This window comes from Hippocampus guttulatus, chromosome 8, assembly GCF_054856545.1.
Source record: "Hippocampus guttulatus isolate MCC_2025c chromosome 8, RoL_Hgut_1.0, whole genome shotgun sequence".
Classification (NCBI taxonomy): Eukaryota; Metazoa; Chordata; class Actinopteri; order Syngnathiformes; family Syngnathidae; genus Hippocampus; species Hippocampus guttulatus.
The window spans coordinates 13,888,964-13,916,010 of NC_141268.1; the positions used below are offsets into that span (position 1 = coordinate 13,888,964).

The 27,047-nt window shown below is 43.0% G+C and overlaps 3 protein-coding genes across 3 annotated transcripts; 1 reads left to right on the forward strand and 2 right to left on the reverse strand.

Annotated features, from left to right (window-relative positions):
- Window positions 1-3,587: 3,587 nt before the first annotated feature.
- LOC147201286 (extended synaptotagmin-1-like) lies at window positions 3,588-20,736 on the reverse strand. Its single transcript, XM_086117954.1, has 48 exons — window positions 20,037-20,736; window positions 18,980-19,021; window positions 17,328-17,462; window positions 17,160-17,233; window positions 16,995-17,067; window positions 16,815-16,904; window positions 16,586-16,641; window positions 15,719-15,839; window positions 15,463-15,639; window positions 15,204-15,286; window positions 14,976-15,024; window positions 14,497-14,586; window positions 14,297-14,392; window positions 13,876-13,947; window positions 13,698-13,784; window positions 13,155-13,304; window positions 12,959-13,069; window positions 12,701-12,877; window positions 12,527-12,612; window positions 12,394-12,442; window positions 12,001-12,090; window positions 11,826-11,921; window positions 11,648-11,719; window positions 11,462-11,548; window positions 10,804-10,950; window positions 10,635-10,726; window positions 10,377-10,551; window positions 10,069-10,245; window positions 9,833-9,915; window positions 9,703-9,751; window positions 9,535-9,624; window positions 9,234-9,329; window positions 8,423-8,494; window positions 8,083-8,169; window positions 7,865-8,011; window positions 7,561-7,676; window positions 7,401-7,488; window positions 7,250-7,335; window positions 7,048-7,165; window positions 5,817-5,993; window positions 5,434-5,516; window positions 5,296-5,344; window positions 5,110-5,199; window positions 4,913-5,008; window positions 4,757-4,828; window positions 4,574-4,660; window positions 4,316-4,462; window positions 3,588-4,231 (listed from the first exon to the last, which is right to left on the reverse strand). The coding sequence occupies exons 1-48, from the start codon at window positions 20,391-20,393 to the stop codon at window positions 4,172-4,174; spliced, it is 5,004 nt and encodes a 1,667-aa protein (XP_085974080.1). The 5' UTR covers window positions 20,394-20,736; the 3' UTR covers window positions 3,588-4,171.
- Window positions 20,737-21,776: 1,040 nt separating this feature from the next.
- zc3h10 (zinc finger CCCH-type containing 10) lies at window positions 21,777-25,714 on the reverse strand. Its single transcript, XM_086118177.1, has 3 exons — window positions 25,547-25,714; window positions 23,549-24,809; window positions 21,777-22,617 (listed from the first exon to the last, which is right to left on the reverse strand). The coding sequence occupies exons 2-3, from the start codon at window positions 24,671-24,673 to the stop codon at window positions 22,111-22,113; spliced, it is 1,632 nt and encodes a 543-aa protein (XP_085974303.1). The 5' UTR covers window positions 24,674-24,809; window positions 25,547-25,714; the 3' UTR covers window positions 21,777-22,110.
- An 89-nt stretch (window positions 25,715-25,803) lies between these two features.
- On the forward strand, window positions 25,804-26,927 carry LOC147201288 (dnaJ homolog subfamily B member 9-like). Its single transcript, XM_086118179.1, has 2 exons — window positions 25,804-26,171; window positions 26,581-26,927. The coding sequence occupies exons 1-2, from the start codon at window positions 25,958-25,960 to the stop codon at window positions 26,835-26,837; spliced, it is 471 nt and encodes a 156-aa protein (XP_085974305.1). The 5' UTR covers window positions 25,804-25,957; the 3' UTR covers window positions 26,838-26,927.
- Window positions 26,928-27,047: the final 120 nt, after the last annotated feature.

Genomic DNA, 27,047 nt, shown 5'->3' on the forward strand with positions numbered 1-27,047 from the left:
GTATAGTAAGGCGTTTTTAGCCAAAAAAGCCGAAAAAAACGACCATGAATAGTAAGGCGTTATAATAAAAAATAAAACTACCATGTATAGTAAGGTGTTTTTAGCCGAAAAAAACGACAATGTATAGTAAGGCGTTTTTCGACGAAAAAAATGACCATGAATAGTAAGGTGTTTTGAGCCGAAACAAACGACCATGAATAGTAAGGCGTTTTAATAAAAAATAAAACTACCGTGTATAGTAAGGTGTTTTTTATTGAAAAAAACGACCATGTATAGTAAGGCGTTTTAACCCGAAAAAAACGACCATGTATAGTAAGGCGTTTTTAGCCGAAAAAAAACAACCATGTTTAGTTAGGCGTTTTTAGCCGAAAAAAACAACCATGTATAGTAAGGCGTTTTTAGCCGAAAAAGATGACCATGTAAAGTATATAGTAAGGCGTTTTTAGCCGAAAAAAAAAACGACTATGTATATAGTCTGCAGTTTTTAGCCAAAAATCATCACCATGTGTAGTAAGGCGTTTCTAGCCGGAAAAAAACGACCATGTATAGTAAGGGTTTTTTAGACGAAAAAAACGACCACGACCAAAAACAAAACAACTTTGTCAATAGTCTGTCCACTTGACATAAACACAGTTTCTGTCTTGACGACTCAGCAATGTGATGTCATTGAAAAAAAACGACCATGAATAGTAAGGCGTTTTAACAAAAAAAAACCCCCGACTATGTATAGTAAGGTGTTTTTAGCCCGAAAAAAACGACCATGTATAGTAAGGCGTTTTTAGCCCCAAAAAAAGGACCACGTATAGTAAGGTGTTTTTAGCCGAAAAAAACGACCATGTACTGTATAGTAAGGCGTTTTTAGCTGAAAAAAAACTACCATGTTTAGTAAGACGTTTTTAGACGAAAAAAAACGACCATGTGGAGTAAGGCGTTTTTCGACGAAAAAAACAACCATGAATAGTAAGGTGTCTTGAGCCGAAAAAATACGACCATGAATAGTGAGGCGTTTTAACAAAAAAAAACCCGACCGTGTATAGTAAGGTGTTTTTAGCCGAAAAAAACGACCATTTATATAGTAAGGCATTTTGAGCCGAAAAAAATGACCATGTATAGTAAGCAGTTTTTAGCCGAAAAAAACGACCATGTATAGTAAGGCGTTTTAACCTGAAAAAAACGACCATGTATAGTAAGGCGTTTTTCGACGAAAAAAAAAACGACCATGTTTAGTAAGGCGTTTTTCGACGAAAAAAACGACCATGTACTGTATAGTAAGGCGTTTTAGCCGAAAAAAAAGACCATGTTTAGTAAGGTGTTTTTAGCCGAAAAAAACGACCATGTATATAGTAAGGCGTTTTTAGCGGAAAAATACGACCATGAATAGTAAGGCGTTTTAACAAAAAAAAAACCCGACCATGTATAGTCAGGTGTTTTTGGCCGAAAAAAACGACAATGTATAGTAAGGTGTTTTTCGACGAAAAAAAATGACCATGAATAGTAAGGTGTTTTGAGCCGAAAAAAACGACCATGAATAGTAAGGCGTTTTAATAAAAAAATAAAACTACCATGTATAGTAAGGTGTTTTTAGCCGAAAAAAAACGACCATGTATAGTAAGGCGTTTTTAGCCAAAAAAAACCCCGACCGTGTATAGTAAGGCGTTTTTTATTGAAAAAAAACAACCATGTATAGTAAGGCGTTTTGAGCCGAAAAAAAAGGACCACGTATAGTAAGGTGTTTTTAGCCGAAAAAAAAGACCACGAATAGTAAGGCGCTTTTAGCCGAAAAAAACGACCATGTACAGTATATTAAGGCGTTTTTAGCCGAAAAAAAACGACCATGTATAGTAAGGCATATTTGGCCGAAAAAAATGACCATGTATAGTAAGGCATTTTTGGCCAAAAAAACCCGACCATGTCGTCGAAAAACGCCTTATTATACATGGTCTTTTTTTACATGTAAAAACGCATTACTATACAGGGTCTTGTTTTTTTCGGCTAAAAACGCCTTACTATACATGGTCGTTTTTTGGGGCTAAAAATGCCTTGCAATATACATGGTCGTTTTTTGGGGTTAAAAACGCCTTACTATACATGGTCGTTTTTTTGGGCTAAAAACGCCTTACTATATATACATGGTCGTTTTTTTTTTCCGCCAAAAATGCCTTACCTTACATAGTGTTTTTTTTCGGCTAAAAAAGGCTTACTATACATGGTCGTTTCTTTTCGGCTAAAAACGCAAATGTCCTGTTGTGACTTAGATGGCTGATGACATTTCAGTCACAAAAGGACATTTCTACCAATTCAAGTGGGAGGGTTGTTGTCATTGGGTGCCAACGTTTGGCACCCAATGACAACAACCTTTCCACTTGAATTGGTAGAAATGTCCTGTTGTGATTGAGATGGTCAGATGACATATCCCCTTTCTCCGACAGGAACTGGTGGAGAAGATCGAAGCCAAGAAAGCTGCACAAGAGCAAGAAATGAACACAGAGAGAATTAAGAGTATCATGACTTTTAATGTGTTGTGTTGATCTTTTATTTAAAAAAAATAAAATAAAAAATTGTTTTATGCTGTCTTTTATACATTTGAGTGTGATGCTGGGCTGGCTCCGTGGCCCACTGGTTAGTGCGTTGGAGTGCAAACGCAGAGGTCCAGGGATCAAATCCAGCTCTGGCCTGCCGCGCTTGCGTGTTCTCTTCTTACTGGCATGGGTGTTGTCCGTCCACCCTCCCATCCATTTTGCCATCCCCTTGTCCTCACAAGGGTCGGGGTCCGGGGGGTGTACTGGAGCCTCCCCCGGCTTTCTTCGGGCCATCGGCAGAGGGGAGGGGGCACCCTCACTCGGCTGACAGCCAATCAAGAAAACCATTTGCACCGTTTTTCTTCGGCTAAAAACGCCTTACTATCCATGGTCGTTTTTTTTGTCTAAAAACGGATTACTAGACATGGTCGTTTTTTTCGGCTCAAAACGCCTTACCATACATGGTCTGTTTTTTTCGGCTAAAAACACCTTACTCTTCATGGTCGTTTTTTTCGGCTCAAAACACCTTACTCTTCGGTCGTTTTTTTCGGCTCAAAATACCTTTCTTTACATGTTCGTTTTTTTCGTCTAAAAACGACTGACTATACATGGTCGTTTTTTCGGCTAAAAACGCCTTACTACACATGATCGTTTTTTTCGGCTAAAATCGCCTTACTATATACATGGTCGTTTTTTTTGTCTAAAAACGCCTTACTATCCATGGTCGTTTTTTTTGTCTAAAAACGGATTACTAGACATGGTCGTTTTTTTGTCTAAAAACACCTTACTATACTTGGTCGTTTTTTTCATCTAAAAACGGCTTACTCTTCATGGTCGTTTTTTTCGGCTCAAAACGCCTTGCTATACATGGTCGTTTATTTTTATTTTAAAAAGAGCGTGGTTTCGGTTTTCGAACAATTCGGTTTTCGAACAGCCTCCTGGAACGTATTATGGACGAAAACCGAGGTTTGACTGTATGATGCTTTTTTTGGTCTGTTTCTTCTGGTCTCTGGTGTACCTAATGTGGCCAATGAGTGAGTCTGAAATTCAAAAACTCCTCCAAAGAAATGAGGTGCACAATATATATTTTAATATCCATCTTCCAAAACACACAAAAAATACTTATGTAATCGTTGCAAAAATACACAACTCAAACTGCATTCAACTGATTTTGCATCAGTTGAACAAGAAAAAAAATGCAATCTTATAAAAAAATATATATTGAAGAGGCAACATCAAACCCAAGCAAGCAAGGTGCTGTGTTTTAAGTCAGATAGCAGGTTGCTAATACTGAAGTAGCGTTTTGAAGTGATACAACAAAATGGATTTGCTCTTTGCAAAACGTTACATGTTTTCAAGCTTTTTCATTTTTCCGTCAATTCTCCCGTATTTTTATTATTATTCTTCGATTTAAGTCAAGCTCTCCTCTAGTCCGTACCTAGTGCCTGATGGCTGTGTTATATGAGCGTTTTGAGTGCTTCCCACTTGTACAGCGTAAGCACAAAGAGTTCTAAGATGGGGGCGTTTTGGCGCAGGCGAGCCTGCTACAGCGGCGTCTGTTATATGCAAGTGGAGAGGATAAGGTATCAAGTGCAAGCTGCAGCCGTGCCGTGTTTGAGTGGTGATGTCATCAGCATCTTCGTTACTCTGCTTCATCTCGCAGAAGGCAGAGTCCAACTAGTGATCATCTCCACCATTTTAGTCTCCAGAACCTATTAAAAGAGTAAAAACAAGCAACAGGAGATGGCCGCTAGTACACCAGACTGTGTGTGCACTTGAACTGTTTTCATTCCCACCTTGAGTTCAAGCCTCAGCAGGACCTGGCTGTCGGGCGCCGCTCCATCCAGATGAAACCACTGATCCAGGACGAGCTGTGGCTGTGCCAGTAGCTCCCTTACGCAAACCACCAGAGAACCCATCGGCTGGTCCCAGCCGCTGGAGAACTGCCATGGCGAACAAATGAATTTCGACTTATCGGTGTACATATATAAGCAAATGTAACGTAATATTTAAAGTACCTGCCTAATGAACATAAATGATGGAACCGGCCTTACCTTGAGTACGAGCATCTGGTGTTGAGGGTCGCGCACAAGGAAGTAGAATGACTCACCCCACTGAGGATTGGTGCTGCGGTCACATAGCTTGAGAAATAATGCAACAGCAAAGACAGTGAATATATTTTTGGGGAGCAATTTAATCATTTCAGGGTACATTGCATCACGCTATGCGAGTCTCACCTGCGTTTTGTAGGTCGTGTCGCCAAGAACAAGCTCGGCTCCCGCTTTGGGCTCCTTTCCACTTTTCTTCAGCTGGAAAAAAATGTACACGTTTTACTGATGGACAAGGCTTCGTTAGTCATTCAGAATGCATGGAGAGGCCAACCGGTGACTTACGGGTAAGGAGTGCGCTCGCTCCAAATGGACAAAGAGCAAAGCAGCAGAGGGGATGGCTTTGTTCTTAAACGACTGGAGAGACTGAAGCTGCAGTACCTGCACAACACATGCAACAAGTTTAGCACGGAATCAATTTTTCATTTGGTACTCCTGCACTCCTTGTCACCAGTCAACGTTGTACCGAATAAAATCCAAACCTGGTGAAGTTGGGCGGAACGCGACACTGTCGGAACCCACTCCAGGATCAAGTGAAGCCGCCCGGACTTGACGTCCTTCAAAGTGTACCACTGCAACACAAGTTACGTTAGCTACGGATGCAAGAGAAAGGGAGGGAAAAAATATATAGGCTAAAAATTACCAAAAAATAATAAAACTTGACAAACCTGATCCATGTACTGTGACCTGATAACCTCACTGAGTTTAACACTGAACCTAAGCGACATGATAACATACATTTAATCAGTTCTCACCTGTTACTTATTCTAAAGCCTCATACTGCTACAAGAACACATGACACAAACCTGCCCAGGAAATCGTCAGAATCGAAATCTTTATCGAAGGCTTCAAGTTGAATTTCCTGCGCACCGTGGCTGCTTAAAACCACCTGTAGAAGGAAAACAGAAAACATAAGTGCATGCTTAATATGACACCGATGCAAAGCTCAACAAATGAAACACAACCAAATCATTTAAAACGCGAACCAAAACATGAGTTGAAGCAGATAAAAATGTCTTGTGGCTTAATCACTTTTAATAAACTATTCATTGTAACTGAAATATAAAGTCATCTCATAATTAAGGAATTAACATTATTTTCACTTTGAACCCATTTCTGACACTTTGAAATGACTACACTGTAGACGGAGTGTTAAAGAGGCTTCGTGACAAAGTTGATCCACATTTACCTCATACATTTCGTTCCACGTTGGGTTGAGATTCTCCTTGACAACATGGCTCTTGAACGTAACCCCTCCGACGTTGATCTTGACGTAGGGATCGCTCTTGCCCTTCACCATGCCTCCCATCAGGTTGTCCTTGGCAACCAGACTCCGGGCCTCCAGCAGGTGAATCCTCAGCAAGCCCTGCAACAAGTCCACAGCAGCCAATGATTAAACTGTATACAATTAAATATACATAACTGAACATTAGTGGTATGTTTATTATTATTGTCTTAGCTATGATTTATAAAACAGAAACACTGTAAAAAAAAATATTTAAAAAAAAAAGTACCAAGAAATATGAAATGAAAACGATATTTCTATCAGTTCATTAGTTACAAGACTACCGGTACTTCCTGGTTCATGGCCTATGGCAAAAAGAGGGGCGGTGCCATTGTGATTCCGAGGGGTGGGGGGTAGTTTCCGGTGCATCTCCGTTGCATCAACAGAGATGCACCGGGTGAAAATAAATTCCTCTAGCTGCAGATCGAGATAGATTTTTGATTTTGATATGTGCCCGACTATTGGATTGGATACAACTTTATTGTCAAATGTGCTGTATGTGTAGTTTCTTCCCTCTCAAGACAACATAAAACAAGAGGAGCTGCTATTTTAGAGTCAAAATAACTGCTGTGCATTCAAGCAATGAAGTTAGACTGTTCACATTCGTGTAAATGCATTAAAAATAAATATTAAAAACTAAGTTAAAGAACACTTCTCAAAGCATGAATGAAGATCATAACTGAATCTCTTTTCTTAAAAAAATGTTTTCTTGATTACAGTTATTGTTGTTGGCTGTTTTCTTTTCTTTCTTTTTATTTATTTATTTTTTAAACAAGCAAAGTTCTCTTAAATATTTCTTTTGTCTTGTATAGAAAAGATGCAGGTACGATGCACACAATGGGCGGAGGGCGGTTTCACAATAGCAGCTCAAGAAAACTGGAAGTGGCCCAGTTGATTCACTGTGATTGGAAAAAGCCACGCGATGTTGATTCATCATCATGAGGAAAGGCAGTCGCGAAAATGCCAACGCGGTCTTCTTTTTCAACAGCACATAGACACACAACTTCAATGGAACCGAATATTTGAAACTCGGCTTATATTTCAACATGATACTTCTTGAGAAAATAACTGAGCAACTATTTAAAAGGACAATCACTGTGCCTGACTTGCTAATTATCGTCTACACCGGACCCACCTCAGTGCCAAAGCTCTGGCTTGGCATTGTGTGCTGTGCAGAAACATCAACTTTGGGCTTCAAGGGCTCAGCGGGAGAACCGGACACTGTGAAGTGGTCCTGGTCACCCAGACCAGCACTGCGCACACACACAAAGTTAAAAACATCCATAAACGAGTTCAAAGTGCGGTCAGGAATCAAATGATGGATGTTACAAGCTTACTCATCCTGTATCTCCATGTCCTCTGGATGAACTTGAAGGTCTAATGGCGTTTGCTGCTCTTCCGCATCTGCTTGCTCCTCTGCCAACTGAGGCGCAAGTGTGATGTGTGAAGGTGAAACAAAAGCGTCCTTAGCAATGTGCTCAGACTCACCGCAGCATCAGGGGGCTGAATTGCGAAGGATTCTGTCTCATCTTCTGCTGCTTCCGGGTACTTCTGGTGGCTGGTTACTGTAGCGGGACTGACGAAACACACGTGGGTAAGCTAGCATAAATTTGTTTTTAGCCTGCGAAACTCAAACCAAAACACTCACTCGTCTAATGGCGGCGGCCTTGAGGCATCTTCCTCCTTCTCAGTGGCGACCGTGACTGTCTTCACTGAAGCGAGACCACAAGGCTGTGGGGATTCAGTCATCCTTGGGTTGAATATCTGTTTGCAAAAATGTTTAAAAAAGGACACAAGTTATTATTCTGTGTTGCAGAAACTGCTACAAGTTTGGGTATGATTTTAGAGTAAACTACCCTAAACATGTTGGATTATTCTGTTTACAATTGTGTGACCTGCACAGCGCACGGTACCGATACCGATATGATCGAGAAATGATGATATTCGCCCACCTTCAGTTCAGCCCTGAGTAGGATCTCACTTTCGGGCAAGGCTCCATCCAGAGGCAACCACTCATCCAGGACCAGCTGAGGTTCTGACAGCAGCTCTTTCACAGGAATCACCAGTGAGCCCATCGGCTGGTCCCAAGCACTGGATAACTACAGGCAAAATATCGCAAGAGTACACTTAGCGAGAGACCGTATGCTTTCGAGACAATGAGTATTTTTACCTTGATGACGAGCATCTCCTCAGTAGGGTCACGGACCAAAAAAGAGAATGCTTCGTTCCACTCAGGGGACCTTGTGCGATCACAAACCTTCACGAGGGTAGAAGTTCGGTCAATTAAAGTAGGCGCGATCCACATGAATTAACTTCCTATTATTAGCTTGCTTGTGGTAGCATATTCTGCTTTATTTGTCCCATAAAATTTTGTGAAACCTAACTGTGGTAAACTGAGTTGTGTCACTGATAATATATATATATATATATATATATATATATATATATATATATATATACAGGTATATATATGATATATATACACTAGTATAATACATGACTTGGCTTACCTTAGTTTTGTAGGTTGTGTTACCAAAAACAAGCTCAGCCCCAGCCTTTGGCTCCTTGCCACTTTTCTTAAACTGGACGCAAAGGAAAACAAATTGCTTTAAACATCAGATCAGTGTTTATGAGGTAAATGTTTTAAAGGATGCAACATGCCCATTTTTTTAATATACTAAAACTAGTGCTGTCAAATGATTAAAAGATTTAATCGCACCTAAATGTAGAAATGTCATAGTTAACTCATAATTAATCGCACTTAATCACACATTTTTATCTATTCTAAATTTCCTTTGATTTCTTTTCGTCCGATTTTTCCCCATTTTAATGCTCTCATCAACATTGAATCGTGGATCAGTTTTCTTTGTGCAAAATGCAAATATTTACTGAAACAACAAGTTCGATTTTCAATTTTACATCAACATTTTTCACTTGGAGCAGCTATTCAAACTTGGAGTACATTTTATTATTTTAGCGCAACGTAACACCTGATGTGACGTGGTGCCGCATTAATCTCGCGATAAAAAAATCCCGTTAAAATGTATTTAAATTAATGCCGATAATAACGCATTAAACTGACAGCACTAAAACGCAACTAAAATCTAATTAGATTCTAAACAGGTATTTGTATCTCACGTAAATGATGAGGATTTTGGAATGGCAAAAAATATATATATTTTTTTTTTCTTCACATCGGTGCCATTATTTATAATACAGAGGACCCATGTATACTCGCAGTTCGGCACTTGTGGACTGGGCATCCATAAAAGAATATTATTATCGGAGAGAAGCTCTTTGTCATGTGAAGAGGTGACTCACAGGCAATGAGTGTGCTCTGTCCACATAGACAAAGAGCAGAGCTGCAGAGGGAACGGTATTGTTCTTGAATGACTGCAAGGACTGCAGCTGCATCACCTGAAAAAATACACCGACTTTACAGTATCCATAATATAGTTGTCATGGGTCACGGAGGGGATTCAGAGGTGACAAAATTGGTTAAAACCTGGCATATATAAATAATAGTTAAATAAAAAAGGCTTTATTTTATCGCCACTGACAATGTTGGAAATAACAATGTAGTATTTGCACGTGCAAAACGAGCACGGCAGGATGTTCTTACTTTGTCCAGGGTGCCATTGTGGGACACTGTTTGGACCCACTCAAGTATGAGACGGACGCGACCGGACTTAACGTCACTCAGAGCGTACCACTGCAAAAATAAGCAAACGTTTACTGAGCAAAAACTAATTCAACATCTTCAAAAAAGCAAGCTGGGTGTCTAACTCACCTGGTCTGTGTACTGGGAGCGAATGATGTCTGCCATACTGACGTTAAACCTGTTGACAGTCATTTAGTGATTGCGCGTGTGTGAAGTGTGCTGAGGGGTCTTGCAGACTTTTGCTCCATCACATCCTCACCTTCCTAAAAAGTCATCTTTGTCCATGTCTTTGTCATACAGCTCCACGCGAACGTCCCGTCCCGCCTGAGGCCGCATCACCACCTGGTGGGAACCCAGAGGGTAGATTACCATCCCATATAAAAGAAAGGAACCCTTTTGATTTTGTATTCTGAAAATGTATTCACATGATATAAAAAGAAAACAACAAAAGGTCCTGTTAGGATAACCTATTTTATCTCAACTCATGCTAAGCACCTGATACATCTCATTCCAGACGGGGTTGAGATTCTCCTTGACAACGTTGCTTTTAAATGTGGTCTCTCCAATGGTGATCTTTGCGTAGGGGTCACTCTTGCCCTTCTTCAAACCCCCCATCAGGTTGTCCTTGGCGACCAGATCCTGAGCCTCCATGAGGATGATTCTCATTAGCCCCTACAACATTTTGGAAAAGTTATCCCAGGAAAAAAAAAAGGGAAGCATTTTTCGTCTGTTTTTCACTTCCTTGTCTCAATACCTTTGTCCATTAAAAAAATACAGAATCATGATGTCATGAATGCCATTACCTCATTGGCAAAGCTAACGTCTGGTGAAGTATGAGGAGGTTTCACCGCAGCAGGACTTGATGCTTCTTCATTGGTATCTTTCGTCACATCAGCGACGGGCGTTTTTACATCAACTTCGTCCTGCATCATCACTTGCGGCACGAGGGTTTCTATAGGGGGATCCACTGAACTTGACCTAAAAAGACACACTTAGCATCAGAGGCGGAGGAAATTGATTCAATCTGTGATGAGACTTTCTGGATACGCAGAGTGACTCACTTTTGGATTAGAACATCCTCACGTTTCTGCTGATCGGGAAAGGGTTTTGCTTCTTTCGAACTGGCACGGGGACACTTCCTTGGGATTAGCATCTGCAATCGGGAAAAACAATAGGAAGTTTTGAAAGACGTCATATTTGAAGGATTTATACGGATAAAATCTCTCCGACCTTAAGTTCAGCCCGAAGAAGAATCTGACTCTCGGGGGAGGCTCCGTCCAGATGGAACCACTGATCCAGGACCAGATCAGGCTCGGCCAGCAGTTCCTTGATGGGAACCACTAAGGAACCCATGGGCAATGTCCAGCTGTGGGAGAGCTGGAGAAATACAGTATAAATGTTAGCACTCAAGTTTGAGTAGCTCCGGTGAGGGAGGAACAATGTGAAGAGCAGCAGCGGAACTGCCAGTGAGGAGTTTTAAGGCCCAAGAGAACAAAAACCGGCTGCAAATCAATTGGGGGTTGGTTTGAGTGATTGCTGGATGGAAAATCAGTTCTTTCTTAAACTCTGCCACGGTGCCAACAAACCACGGTTATTATACTTAATGCAAACAAACAAATTAATGTTCATGTTAGTGCGATAAAATAAGAATGAAAATGCCTTAAAAAAACATAAACTAAAAGCAATAACCAATTAAAATGAACAGAATTTTTAAAAAAAAGTCAGAACGAAATAAAAACTTGTGTATAATGAAAACTGGAAAAAAAAATAAAAAAGATTCCATAACTGATTCGTATGATGATGACAATCAATCCCACTGAGCGGCTGTTGAACACTTTCCCAATGCCTTGAATTGCTTTTGAAAAGATTTACTGTTTGTCCGACTGACCTTGACAAGAAGAATATCCTTTCTGGGGTCACGGACCAAGAAGCAGTAGCCCTCATTCCACTCGGGCGATATAGAGCGATCGCACACCTGCAGCGGAGATGAAAGACTTAGTCGGGGATGTCATTCAATTGGTTATTATTGCGCTCTCGACAGCATTTTCAACCCAAAGAGGAGGAGGTGTCTTACGGTAGTTTTGCGGGACATTTCTCCAAGAACTATCTGTGCTCCCACTTTTGGCTCCTTTCCACTCTTCTTCACCTGTTGATATAGAAATCATGGGTAATAATAAACCAAGAGGACGTGTCTAAACGTGTGTATTTACTGTTACGTTCTCCTTCACAGATCCATCATCCCACAAACTTACTGGTAAACCATCAGCCTGTTCGATGAAGACAAACAGAAGACCCGCAGACGGAACCGCCTTGTTCTGGTAGGACTGCCTGGAATAGAACTGAAGGACCTGAAGAGACAGAAGAGAGCAAATGAATCGCCATCATTATTATTTTCCCCACGGCACTGTTTCTGTTTCAAATACCGACCTGATCCACTTGGTCTGCTTCTGAAACTGTTGGAACCCATTCCAGTACCAGGTGAACCCGACCGGACTTGACATCATTGAGAGAGTACCACTGATTCATGAATGAAAACACACACACACACACATACACATTTTAATACCGCTGCAACTGGGTGTGCTGAAAATAAGGGCCAGTGTGAGCTATTCTCTCATGATTTCAATTTGGCTTTTATTTATTTATTTATTTATTTATTACTAATTTTCTAAAGCCAAATCCATTTGGTTTTCATGAGGGTCACGCGACTCCAATAGCTTATCCCAGCTGACTTCTGGCGGGAAGCGGGGTACACCCTTGGACAGTTAGAGGGCACTCATACCTAGTTCCAAGCAAAATAACATTCATGTGTGTTCGTACCTGATCAGTGTACTGAGAATCAATGATGTCCTTGAGATTGATCTTGAGCCTTTATTTGGGGGGGCAAAGTGAGATTAGTTTCCACCCCTAATTAGTCACTGAATGTTCATCAGTACATATAAAATGGCACTACCTTCCCATGAAATCATCCTTCATGTCCATGTCTTTATCCAACACCTCCAGATTTAGCTCCTGACCGGGCAACTGTGTCAAAATCACCTGAGGAAGGAATAAAAGTTGATTGTCCCGTATATCGAAGCCATTATTGTGTAAGGGTTCCTTCAACCCATTCCGGGCATTTATTTACCTCATACATCTCATTCCAGGTGGGGTTGAGATTGGCCTTGATGACTTCGCTTGTGAATGTTTCCCCGCCGATATTGATCTTGACATAAGGGTCACTTTTGCCTTTCACCATGCCCCCCATCATGTTGTCTTTGGGAACAAGGTTCTGCCCGGCCAGCAGGTGGATTCTGAGCAGCCCCTGCAAAAACAAGTGATACAGAATTAGCAGAATGAGGGGTGAGACATTGGCGCGTAGGACCAGGACCAGCTCTATCGTTACCTCGGTGGCAAAGCTGGAGTGAGGAGAGGTCTCCTGGGGTAACTGTTTGCCTCCAGATTCCAGGTGAGATGACACATGAGATGTAATATGTTCTTCATCTAACCACAGCATCTGCAATATGTGGAAGAACACTTTCACATGGACCTTTCTGATGCGTAACCGCGGTCCAAATTCACAAGACGTTTTTTTTTTTTACCCTGAGAACTGCGTTAATATAAATGCGACTGGCTGATCCAGAGTTGTCCAACTGGAACCACTGGTCCAGAGAGAGGCCAGAAGTGGACAGCAAGCGAGAGAGAGGGATGGTCAGGCTGCCCAGTGTCTGCACACGGTCAACATCCTTCACCTGGTTCAACCCAGTTGGAAGACAATCATCAATGATTCTGAACAGTTTCAATCAGCGCTATGCATGCATCATTTGTTGAAATTGAAGATATTCTGACAAGAATGAAGTGGGCTCAATAACCCAAATCAGAGCTAGGGGAGGTTGGCTTCAGATAAATGGAAAGTATCATTCAAGCCATCCCTCTGGTTATGTGTGTACGTTTTTTTTTTTTTGCAATACATTGAGCTAACAGGCTAATTAACAACAACAACAAAATAGCAATCAAAACTTGGCAGTGCTTATTACAGCTTATTACAGCATTATTACCTTTGTGAAGTCACTTGCATTCGATCTCATTAGGTTGCGCAGGCGAACCTAAATACTGTGAGGATAAAGCAGCGTCTGAAAGGTTACCTGGATGTCAATATCCTGTTTTCGTGGATCCTGGATAAAAAAAGTAAATGCTTCTTCCCACTCTGGATCGACCGTTGTGTAACATGTCTTCAAACGATAACAAACAGAAGAAGCGGTTGGTTAGAGTCACGGGGCCAATAAATGCGGCATAATAGTTGGCATTGTGATTTAGGTTAACCTTGCTCTCCCTGGTGATGTCTTGCACAGATAACTGCACCATGGGGTTGGGCTCTTTATTTCCTTTTTTCATCTACAAAAATGAAATATTGTTTTTTAATGAATAAATAATAGAGCATGTGACTTGTATGAGAGAAACATTTGGAAAAAAAAGTGTGGAAATCCACCAGCAACTTGAATACAAGGAAGCAAGCATTCTATGAGTCACATCCAAGGAGGCAAACGGCTACATTAAGACCACAACGAGTTCCACACATTTTGTCACGGGAGGAGGGGCTAAAAGTAGCCACACTCGTCTGTGTTTGCGAGCGGGGTGAGAGGCCACGGGAACAACTGTGTGGAATCCCCGACAGATGGCAAAGAGCGGCGACGTCGTAACCACACAGGAAGCAACCGTGAGCCGTGCGAGCGAGTTGACTCACTGGAAGCGCTTCGGCCTTGTCGAGATAGACCACCAAAATGGCGGAGGAGGGCGGGTCGGCCGTCTTACTGGTCACGCTCTCGTTCCTTTTCAGGATCTGGAATGAGAGAGAGTTGCAGGGACGGTTTCTTAGCTACATTGTGGTTACAGTGAAAAGAAAAAGACAAGACATCCGCCATACGATGCACAAAACGAGCTCACCTGTTCGAGTCGATCAGTGGTAGGCATCAAAGCCAACCATTCCAGTTTAAGATGGACCCGACCTGAAGGAGTATCTTTCAAAGGGAACCACTGAGGACACAAGAACATAATGAGACCACTTTGCATAATCTTGCAATGATCAAAACTATCGCAGATGTATAAATGTAACATGTTTGTTATTGTTTTTGGAGTTTGCAATAGTGGAACTGAGAGTTTACTTAAGAATGTAACCACAACTACGAGCATATGGCTAATTACATGACTAAATAATCATAGACATATTGTTAGTTTACTCCAGGTACTCATCTGACAGTGTCAAATATATTTGTAAAGACTGTCTCAGGAAATTTGGCGATGGTCAGGTTTCTGTTATGTAACATCTTATTGACAAACAAATACCTAGCAAGCCTCGCAACTTAATGCTATTAATAAGGAAATATTCCAAAATGAGAACAAAACCAAAATCAGCATTTTCTTACATTATCAACAGCGATGGACTTCTTCACAATACCCAAATCCAATTTGGTCCTACGTGGAAGAAAAAAAAAATAAACGAGGGCATTAATGAAACAAATCCATGAATCCACCTTGGGGGGGGGGGGGGGGGGGCAAAGATGTGATTATCTCATCACAGAGAGCTTGAAATGCATGACACTGAACACAAAAACACAAATTACAACAGAGGAATATGAATGATACACATATACCTGCCCAGGAAATCATCCTGATCTGGATCTTTGTCATAAACTTCCACCTCCAGTTCCTGACCAGGCACTTCATGGACTATCACCTGGTGAGCCGGACACAAGTACAAAGAAATGCATACAGACAGAATGGTTGGGAAATGGCAGTGGGGTCACACTGAATGAATGAAAATGGAACATTGAAAGTCAGTCCCATGTGTCCGGGGTGGAATGACAGTGAGTGAACGTTGCAATGTAATCGTAAGCCCTCGATGTTCCTTACCTCGTACATCTCTCCCCACTTGGGTGAGTCTGTGTTGTCAAAGTGGTGGGATGTGAACATCTGAGGACCCACCCGCAATATGGCGTAGGGGTCTGACAAGCCCGCCATAACCCCTTTCACGTAGCTGTCCTTTGCGGCGAGATTCTGGGCCTCCACGAGGTGGATGCGCACCACACCCTTTGAGATGATAAGGAGAGCGTTTGATTCGACGGATGTGGAATGTACGGTCACGAGTTGCTGTGTACTGCATCGTTACCCTGGGCAAAGGGGAGCGAAGATGCGCCACATGCAGGTTTGGAACCAGGGGGACGACCAGACGGTTGGGCAGCACCAAGAAGGAAGCGATGGCATCCATGATCATGCTGTCAGACATGACGCTGAAGACAAAGACGGAGGAAACGTTCCACTGGCATTATAACAACGTCACCGTAATATATTAAAGACGATATGGTAAAAAGCTGCCTTGGCAAAAAGCTGCATAATGACAATAGAAAGGTTTCTATCACCTGCATAATGAACACAACACCAAAGATTAGTGAAGTTGAATTTGCTCACTTGATGCATAATAGGTTCCGTGAGCTTGAATAATAATATTCATTCATTCATTTTCCGATCCGCTTTATCCTCATAAGGGTCGCTGGGGGCACTGGAGCCTGTCCCACCTGTCCTCAGGCAGTAGGCGAGGGACACCCTGAACCGGCTGCCAGCCAATCGCAGGGCACACAGAGACAAACAGCCATCCGCGCTCACACTCACACCTAGGGACAATTTGGAGTGTTCCATCAGAATGCCATGCATGTTTTTGGAATGTGGGAGGACACCGGACCGGAGTACCCGGAAAAAACCCACGCAGGCACGGGGAGAACATGCAAACTCCACACAGGAAGGCCGGAGCCGGGATCGAACCCACGACCTCTGCACTTTGAGGCCGACGTGCTAACCACTGGGCCGTATTCATAAATAATAAGAATTAATAATAATCATCAACAACATAGGTCGGGTTAAATATCCCGTTGCCAGTAGAAACATATCACTAAAGTAATCATCTTATTTGCCCGGTTAAATCAAGCTATTTCTCATTTTTAATATTGTGAGAACGAGAGCGAGGCCGAGCATGACTCACTTCAGTCCAGGAATATCCAACAAGTTAGTCAGTCCAGTCCAGTTGATATCCAGTTTCTGGGACAACATAAATAAATGTATGAGAGATGTAAACAAATATTGCAAATCAATCAAGATGGGAGTCAATAGTCGAACAATACGAAGCCACAATATTCACAAGAGAGGGTTGGGGGAGGGGTGTGCAACAAGAAAAGGACAAATAAAAGGTGAATGCAGATAGATGAACCTACAGGTCTGCGGATGAAGAACATGGTGACTGCACCCACAATGGGCACGTCTCCGATCAGAGGCTCCAGAATGACTCGCATCATCCCATTCAACTACGTTGACACAGAGGGGAAAGAAATGTGACATCTGACTGGAGATTCCTTCAATCGTGGCACACAATCCTCCTCATGACGATGACTCACTTGTATTCCCTTGACTCCAGCTTTGCAGAAGTATCTCTTTACTTCCACATTGATCTCTACGTTGCCAACGTAGCTAAGAGGAACATGTCACCCACATTTTTTTGGAGCATTTTTAAAATTAAATATGTGATCAGAACTGCCCAAGAGCGTGAGGTAACATTTTACCTGATGTAGAGATCAAGCAGGACCTGTCGCTTGTCATTCTCTGTGTGTGCCTTGATCCCGACCACCTTCATGGGCTGCAGGAAAACAGAGCACGCATTAACGTTAGTTCAACGGGTCTAAATCATAGCATCAAAGCAAAAAAAAAAAAGAAAAAAGAAAAGACGTCACTTTGTCGCCCATGTCCACTTTGGTGAAACTGAGCGTCTGGAGGTGGCTGCTTGAGGCTCGGATAGACGGAGCGATGGTCTCCACCAGGAGCTTCTCCAGGTACTGGCCCACAAAGGGCCACACCTGCTGCAGCACCTACAACAACACACAGTTGGCATTTAGAAAGTGCATTTTGTATTTCCTTGGGTAGTCTCTGTGTGATATTAAAATTGGCTTGAGGAACTGAAATCTTTGTATGTGATAAATATGCAAAGAACACAAAGCAGGAAGGGGGCAAAGACTATTTCACAGCAATATACAGTACACTGACAATGTTAAATTATAGCAAACTGTCATTTTTTTCAGTGTTATGCTTTAAAAAGATAGCAAAGGTTGACAAAAATGTAAGGGGTGTAATCACTTTTGTGAGATATTCTATGATGTATTTTCCTGTGTCAGAATTTGATTTCAACTGCTATCTGAAAGTGTATCTGTGTCACGCAGGAAATCACGACGATAATTCTTTCCGCTTTGGAGCCAGCGGATGCAGCTTCAGGTTTTTATGGTGCATTCATAAAAATATGCACAAAAAAAATATCTAAAAGTCACCCTAAGATACCAATATTGACTTTATTTTTATTTTTTTGGTCATTGCTATAGTGTCAGTACAACGGTGACGCGGTGCATTGCATCATAAAGATTGCTTTTTTTCCCCCCAATATTTTCACTGTCCTGCAGCTAAATGAGTAAATGATCAAAAAGCACATTTCGCGACAATAATAAACACACCGTTCGATGAATGCCTCTCAAAATTGAGCATTACAATCTGTAAAGGTGTAACTTGTTGACAGAGCTAGTGAGTCTCCTTAGAGGTCCTAATGTTGTGGTAAGTCAGTGCATGTGTTAAAAAAAAACAGTAAATCAACAAAAAAGGAGGTAGCGAATGTCAGTTTTCACTCTGCAAATCGAGCGTGTGTGCCCTTTTGCATTAAAAAAAAAAAAGCAGCTGACTCCTTATGACCAAACATGACCAACTCAACGCTGTCTCATGGTGCGACTGCTCCTGTTGCCATGAAAACACATTCTAGTCCCACAGGGGAAAGAATGAGAAGCAGGCGCAAGTTTGGGTTGTGTGTTGGTCTGTGTGACTTTTGTAAAAGGTTGGCAACAATTGGCATAAGTGGAGAGTGAGTCATCAGATGCCTGCTCACATGAAGGTCTCCATGTACTAGTTGCACACTCAAAACTCCACTTTGTCTGCCCCAAACATCTTGTGATCCTATTAGCCTGGTTGATGTGATTTTTCTATGACATTATAATCAACAAAAAGTGGAAATGAGGGCAGGGAGAGCGTTTCAACAAAGCCGGCTGTTTGAGTTTCTTCATGTTGGGGGATGCTCCTCCCCCCTTCCTGTGAGCAGGGCCGCAGTAAAATGGAAATGTTGAGTGGGTTGACTGGCACGAATGCTGTACTGCTGCTGCGTTTGCTGTACAGACTGTGTGGCTGCAATAGCAGAGGGGGTGTCGCCTTCGCTGTCTGCAACATGGCTGTAGCCATAAGCAAGCGTCACATGTCGATGCAGAAGCGTCACTCAGCACAGCAGCTGCGTTTCTTCCCGTGTGCGCTTTCATGAACCCCCCCCCCCCCCCCCAAACAAACAGATTATTTTTACCTTATTCAGCCATTCTACTTTCTCAACGTCTGGAAAGTTGACCTGTGGTGAAGAAAAAAAAAGGACATACTCTGGTTAAATTGTGTTTAGGTACATAAGTATGCAATGCATTGTTGACTGAGATCAATAGAAGAGTCCAAAATACTGACTTAAAGAAGTTTAAATTGCAGAATTTCATTTAAGGTGTCACTTAAGTCTTTAACTTGTCCTTGTGTGAATGATTTGTTTGCCTCTACGTGCCCTGTGATTTACTGTTTACCAGTCCAGTGTATACCCCTGTCTATAGTTTGCTAGGTTAGGCTCCAGTTCACCTGCAACCCACGCCCTGGCGCTATAGAAAAAAGATGGATGAATTTAGAAATGCAAATTGTATTACAAACGTTTCTCAGTAAAATGCACTGCAGATGACGGTGCACCAAACATAGTGACTGGTGCAGATCTATTTCCCAAGTTAATCATTGTTGCGGCAGCGCTTCTATTAATCATGTTTAATACCTTAGTGTTTCTTAATACAAAGTCAACTGAATAAAAATACTGTCAAGAAATGTTATATTTATCACAGAGTAAGTCATTGTCATGTAACTTAAAGAACTGCTCAGTTAACACTTTTGTCATTGTGCATTTCATATATGCCGAGGAGAAGCCTTCGTGTGCACATGATCATCTCTCAGTACGCTTCATGCATTCTGTCTGTTTGCCAACACAATCGTGGAAAACCACTCAGACGGGAAGTATCCACAAGGACCTCACTCGGCTGGGTGTGGCCTCAGAAGAACTTGTGGCAATCTGCATGTCCATTTTGGGCTTATGCTGTCAGGATGCACTGGCAGATGCATGGATTCCACATTCGGTCAATGAATCAATTAAAACTTCTAAAGTCTTGTAATCGCTCACTTGATTATGAGAGTGATGTCAAAAGTATCAAACGGTTTTATTCTGCACAGTAAGTCAAATGCTGTGAGGCTGCCCTGGGTGTTTTCTCTGCGTGTTGTTTTTGTTTTGCTACTGTACGTCGTGCAATTCAATAAAACTGACAAGTGAGTGGGACACGTCTTACCCACGCAGGGAGATCTCGCTTTATTTTGGACATTTTCAAGCTGCCGAACTCCTGTTCGTCGCCGAGCAGTTGCATGGCCGACCTGAGCCTCTCTTCTTTGGCCTCGCGAGCGTGCTTCCATCCCGTGTACACCATCATACCGCAAACCAGGAGGCTAGTGCTGACCCGGTAGTAGCCAGCCAGGTAGACGGGTAGCAAAGCGCCCAGGCACTTCCCAAAAGTCCACAGCACCGCCACGGCATTAATCCCCTGGGCCCGGGGATGAGGTTGTACTTCGCTTCCGTGACTCGGCGCGCTCATTTCGGGCTTGTCTGGGCCCGAACCCTCGGCGACTTTCGGCTCCACTTCACTCTGCATTCTCCCTTAAAGTCTTTGAACTGACGGATGAATGCCGTAATAAACAACGTCTTAAACAAAAACAGCCGTTAAAGAGCGTTTTTTAAACCGACTTAATCCGCCGACATTTACCTCTATGCGTCAGGCAATCGTTCAAGTACAAATATCCAGATTGTCGCTGTAATTCATTTAAGGTGCGAAATGCATATTTAAGGCGACTGCTAAATCCGCCTGGTTGAGGTGGTTTTGCACAAGTCGCTTTGAGTTCTGCTCCTCTCTCTTTACCATTCCCGTTATCTCGACGAAAACACGCCCACTGGAATGAAATACGCATCCATGACTCCTTACTGGTCCCAGGACTGAACCGAACCATGCTAAAAAACACTTGGGCGATCGTCTGCAGTTTGGAGCTATGTTTTAAAATTCAATAAATGCATATTATAAATGCTTCGGGTAGCCGGAACACGCGACAAGAATTCTCGACTTGGTAATGTTAATGCGTAGCTTCAGACGCAAAACTGGTGCATTTGGAGAGAATTGCACCGTTGCATCGTATGATCTCCACATTTTGCCTGTCAAACCACAAAAGACGCGTTAAAAATAAATCGAGTATTTCTTTAAGGCACCTCGGTAGGAATACACACACAATTGTGTCGCTTCCTAATTTAAACGTAAATCCCTCCTACAACCAGTTAGTTATAAGCATCAAATAATGGGCATTACATGATTCAGGTTTGTTCAGTCACGCATGGATAAACTCTGTAAGTAGAAAGTATTATACCAAGTTTATACAACGTGACCCCACCCTTTAAACTCAATAGGCAGAGTTGGAAGAATGCTTTGCTCCTGGTGCTCCTGGTGTTCACACTATTTATTTTGTGTGCGCGCGCATGCCCCGGGTGAAAGACGGTACAGTACTCACTTGCATTGTCTTTTTTCAGATCTTAAATGTTGATGGGTCTAGTCCAGGCGTGAACATATACGCGGGATTCACCTTTCAACAAAAATATTTACGTGTACATTAGTCATAATTATCAGGAAAAAAACTCAAGTCCATTGCATCATTAGCAGACAGTACTGTCCAATACTCTCTACTGCCCTCTGGTGGGTGAAACAGGTTTAACCTGACCCGCAATAGAAAAACATTCCATCAGAAAATAACACCACACGTGAAAAATAGTTTGTTATACCAGAATACCCATAACACAAGATGAATTAAGTCCATCCATCCATTTTCCGATCCGCTCATCCTCACAAGGGTCGTGAGCCTTGTGAATAAAGTTGATTTACTAAAAAAGGAACTGAAAAAGTTTATTTATCCATTCAATTCATGTAGCACTTGTACATTAGGGTCAGTGTGCCTATATACCTTCCCCAGCCCCAAATGACTTTGAAATTAAGTGATTATGTATTCAAAAATGTTTATTGTGAACTTCATGTAACTACAATTCTGACGGGCAACTATCAAATTTACCACGGAAAAATGAAGGCAAAACCAACAATTAGCGTAGATATTAATCATACATCACACATCTATATTTATGAAACAATTTTTGGCTGATGATCAAGCCACAAAAAGAGAGATGCATAGCACATTTAGTGTATTATTTTAACTTTATGCTTTTAGTATAACAAATTTGAACCTTCGTATTCTTGTATTTGTCACATCATTTCGGTGTTTTCATTGCAGCCTGAAAGTCAGTTTGAAGACCTCCACAGATCGCTTTATAACCAATTATCAGGTAATATGAGGCAGAGTGGTGATCCTCATGCTCTGACTGGCGATAGGGTATGACACCATGGGCGTGGTAGCGTGGCTCATGGTGATGCCCGGCGGAGGCTGCGTCATGGACACGGCCACCGGCGCCACAGACACGGCCACCGGCGCCATTGACACGGGAGGCCCAATCCCCTGGGCGATGGTTTGCGCCAGAGCGGCCGACAGCGGCGTGATTTCGGGGTTGAGGTGAGGGGGCGGCGCCGTCGGGGGGGCGGCGTTTGTCGGGGGCGCCGCGGGAGCACCGGTGGACGCCACCAGGTCTTGTTGGGTGACAGGTCGAGGCTGCAGCCCGGTGCTGCTCAGTGTGGTGTGAGTCTGGGCGATGCCGTGATTGTATGAGCTGACGGCACCCACGGGGGCTGCCAGGGTCTGCTCAGTGGGGGCAGGCGTCATCACTTTGGCCTGACTTCGGAATTGGGCATTCTGCTCCAGGAGAACTTCATTTGTGGCAATGAGGTTGGCAACCTGAGAAGAGGGGATAGAGATTAGAATCAGAAGCAGTTCGACTTAGTGCTGACAAATTTACTGAATTTAAATGGACATTGCAATGTAGTCAAATGCAATTTAGGACGGGGTGCGGGTGGCAACCTCGGAATTATTTTGGTCTGCCAGTAGACTATGTACATTTTGTATATTTATTTAGTGTCTACAAGTTCACATTTACATATTCATCCATCCATTTTCCGATCCTCTTCATCCTTACAAGGGACACGGGGGTGCTAGAGCCCATCTCATCTGTCTTCGGGCAGTAGGCAGGGACACCCTGAACCGGTTGCCAGCCAATTGCAGGGCACACAGAGACAGACAGCCATCCGCGCTCACACTCACACCGAGGGACAATTTAGAGTGTTCCATTAACCTGCCATGAATGTTTTTGGAATGTGGCAGGAAACCGGAGTACCCAGAGAAAACCCACGCAGGTACGGGGAGAACATGCAAACTCCACACAGGGAGCCTGGAGCCGCAATCGAACCCTACGCCTCTTGCACTGTGAGGTCAACTGCAAGTCAAAGTGTTTATGAAGTTAACTCTGATTGAAGCAGATAAATGAACTAACTGTCTGTCATATTATTTAGGGATGGTCAGTACCGATAGCGGCCTTATTTTGAGTTACTGGACAGTGGCGGCTGCCGATAGCATCCACCAATACTTGAAGAAAAAAAATCAGACATCGAATCTGCCGATAGCATCCACCAATACTTGAAGAAAAAAAATCAGTAGTTGGCATTGTAACCATGGCAGTTTAACACATCGAGGGGGAATTAATTAGCCGCAGAGTTCTCTACGGCAGGGCTAGGCCCCAAAGCTTACAAAACAAAAAGTCACGAAAACCTTTTCTCTTTCTTTGCAATTTTCCAGGTTTTAAATGGTGGTCTCCGAGTGCTGTCATTCTAACCTGTTTCTTCAACTCTTCCACTCTCTTCCTCAGCAGGTTGTTCTCCTCCTCCAACAACCTGTACTCCACAGGGCGTGTAGGCAAGGCCGCCTGGACTCCGAGCTCGTAGTGGCCACTGACGCTGCTATCTCCAAGTCGCAGGCCTTCCAACCGCCGCCTTTTGATCTGGAGGGCAGTCTGCTCCAATGAGCTGTCCAGACTTGTGGAATCGAAAACCCCACTCTCGAGTGAGGGGTCGTACACTGACAAAGAGCTCCTGTCATAACGCCTCTGTCCTGAGGTGCCTATTGCCAGACAGCCGCTCATTCCTGCCGCACCAACGCCTCCGACTCCTGCGAGGCTTGGATCTCTGCAACCGCCCAAGCTCGGGCAGCCCATCCCAATTATATTATTTCCACTCACACCTCCCACAAGTCCTGGAATCCCCCCACTGATTCCTCCAGCGGCTCCTCCACCACTGATGCTACTTCCTGCACTCACCATTCCACTTGCACCAGGTCCGATCACACCACCTGCTATAACCCTGGCAGCCTCATATTCATAGTCTTTTTGGACATGGCGAAATTTACACTTATTGCCTCTCTGGCATTCCCCTTTCAAAAAGTCTCTGCAGATTGGGACCTCCCCTCTGCTATGCGGCAGATCAGTGGGGGAGAGGCCAAGTCTCGCTGCAACTTTCCCTCTCAGTGCGAGTGGCAACTCTCCGCTTTTCTTATAATAGTCTTCATCCTCTTTAGATCCATGTACAAAGCGACAGTTGACACGCAGGCACTCTTTGTTCTGGTAATCGTGGCAGAAGATGAATTCATTCTTTTGCACCCCCAAGTCTGGTACCTCGTTAAAGTCGGGATGCTTGAAGCGACAACGCTTCCCTCTCTTGCAGACATTGCGAATAAAATCCCTGCACACCCCATCTGGTGTTAGTCCAGTTCCTTGCACCGCACCTCCCCCATTCCCACAACTACTGCCATTGCCTAATGCCCCTCCTCCACCCATGCCACCAACAACCCCTCCTGAACCCCCTCTGCCCTCTGTAGTGCAAGCAGAGCCTGGTCCTCCCTCCTCGCTCAGATTGCCACCACTCCCACCACCACCTGACAGGTAGGAGCCGTCCCGATCAGGCATGGCGCTGGGCCCAGCTCAAGGAGAATACTGCACTCATGTGTATGGAGTCTGCAGTGCCTTGGTGACCCTTTACATGTACAGGGAAGTAAATAATTGATTGCTTTTTCCCTTGACTGGAGCCTCGTCCTGGTAAGACCTGCAAAACAAATAAAGGAACTCAATTTTAGACTTTTTTTCCCCCAAAAGTAAAAATACATCAGTTTCCAGTGATAGTATTAACTGTGCTTAGGGCGGCTAGGTGGTGAAAGGCCGGAAGTGCCCTTTTGCTAGCAAACGTCATGCTAAGCAACATGCTTCAAGAGTGTCAAACCTGAAATGACCTAACACCAACTTGAATATTAGCAGTTGTTGCAGCTTCCAATAGCATTTAAACCGCATGTAACGCTCAAATGGAGCGAAAGAAATAACACGCAATTATTTGTTTTTATAGCATCATTCCAACGGATCGCACTATTGTTCCGCATTCTTGATTTCCTCAACATGAAATATTTATGCCGCCTCCATCTTAAAAATCATATCCGTCCCTATTATGCAAAAAAGAATTTTTACATTTCGTTCTCTCCCTGTAGCAAACGTGAACGTATAGCTAATTTAGGTACCGAATCGGAATTTATAGCGTTATCATTATTTCCACCCCCCCCCCCCCCGCCCCCGTGATTATACATTTTTAGTTTTACTGTCATAACCGACCGCCTTCATGGCAAACCAAACTACAGCGAGGCCCGTGATAAAAATACGTTTGACGTGTTGAATTAAAATTGCATTAATTTCGTGTCATTGTTGGACAACCAACGTTGGTTCGTAAGCTTGTGCTTGCTAACCTTAGCTAGTCCAGGGTAGTTGCTCGTTCGCCAAGAACAAACGCTGCCTTACCTAATAGATGCCGGCACAGTATCAAAGAAAGTGCTCCACCGCGTTGAAACACGCAACCGTGATACACACCAACCCTAAACGATACTTTTACTTTGTGATGAACACGTCAGGGTTTGAAGTCATTTGAGGCCTACGTGCTGTTTTTTTCCATAGAATTTGAGTAGTTTTTTTTCCAGGACGCTCTTCTTCTGCGCTCATCACAGACGTGCATGTTTGCCCCCTGTGGCACGGATGTTCAATTGCGTTAGAATACGTTTTCGTGTATGCGGAGGCTTTGACTAAAAAAGCCTCTGAGCTGTCAGACGAAAATATACGGAAACACACAGTTGTGAGAGGCAACTCGGAGTGCACTGTCGAAGTCACGTAGTTGTTCGTTTGTTTAAAAAAAAAATCAAACGTTAGCGTCCAAATATGGTAGCACAAACCGCGCTCCTGCTCTTGTTGTCACTTGTGCTGCCTGCAGCCGCCTCACTGATCAGACAAAATTACTACGACATACTGGACGTGGAGCCAACGGCAAGTGAGGACCAGATAAAAAAAGCTTTCCGCAAACTTGCGCTTATGCACCACCCTGATAAAAACACGGGCGCTGCTGCAGAAAAGACGTTCAGGGAGATTGTTGAAGGTATGTACTTTATCGTTGACAGGAGACCTGATATTTTACACCACCGTGGAATTCAAACATGACAGTACTGCATTGCTCTACCACAGCCGCTATCCTTTGTACTTTTTATTGTAGCTTTCTGAATGTCAATAAATGTCATTTGGATTTTGTAACAACATTCACTTTATTGGGCATTCCATAAACTCTAAAAGGACCAATTTGATGATCACAACACGGCATATCATAGCAATTCCCAGCTACGACCAAAATATGCTCCCAAGTGGTCATGAATAATATATATACACGGGGCCCTGCCGCAATTGATGACCCGTAAAACTGATTAATTGTCTATATTTATGAATAAAACCAAAACACAAATATGAGATCGTTGATGTCCACTAAAATGTCTTGCCTTCATTGTGTCCTGAAGCATACTTGCTGCTCTGCAACAAGAAGAAGAGGAGGCTGTATGACATTTTGGGCCATGACGTCTTCCTGAAAAACGAGGCCTCAGTGGACTCGATGGAAGATGACAAGGAGAGTTTCTTCGTCAATTTTCAGGATCTTGATGGTTTGGATGAGATGCCCTTTCATTGGAGCTTCACTCATGATGGCGAGGATGAGGAGGGACCACACGGCTGTTACAATTTTGACAGACCTGTTTGGGATGAAAATGATTACTTTTAGATGAGTATTTTATTTAAATGTTATTTCAGTGTGGTTATGAATACCCTGTATTTTATTTTCTGTGATAATAAAGTCGGACTGAACTATTAAGTTAATGTTTTGTCAACTCTACTGCCTCCTTTATTGGATATCTTGTAAATTCAACCCTTCTATACAAGTCACTGATTGGGCAGTCATGCCCTCCTATCCCATGTGGGTGTGTTAAAAGTC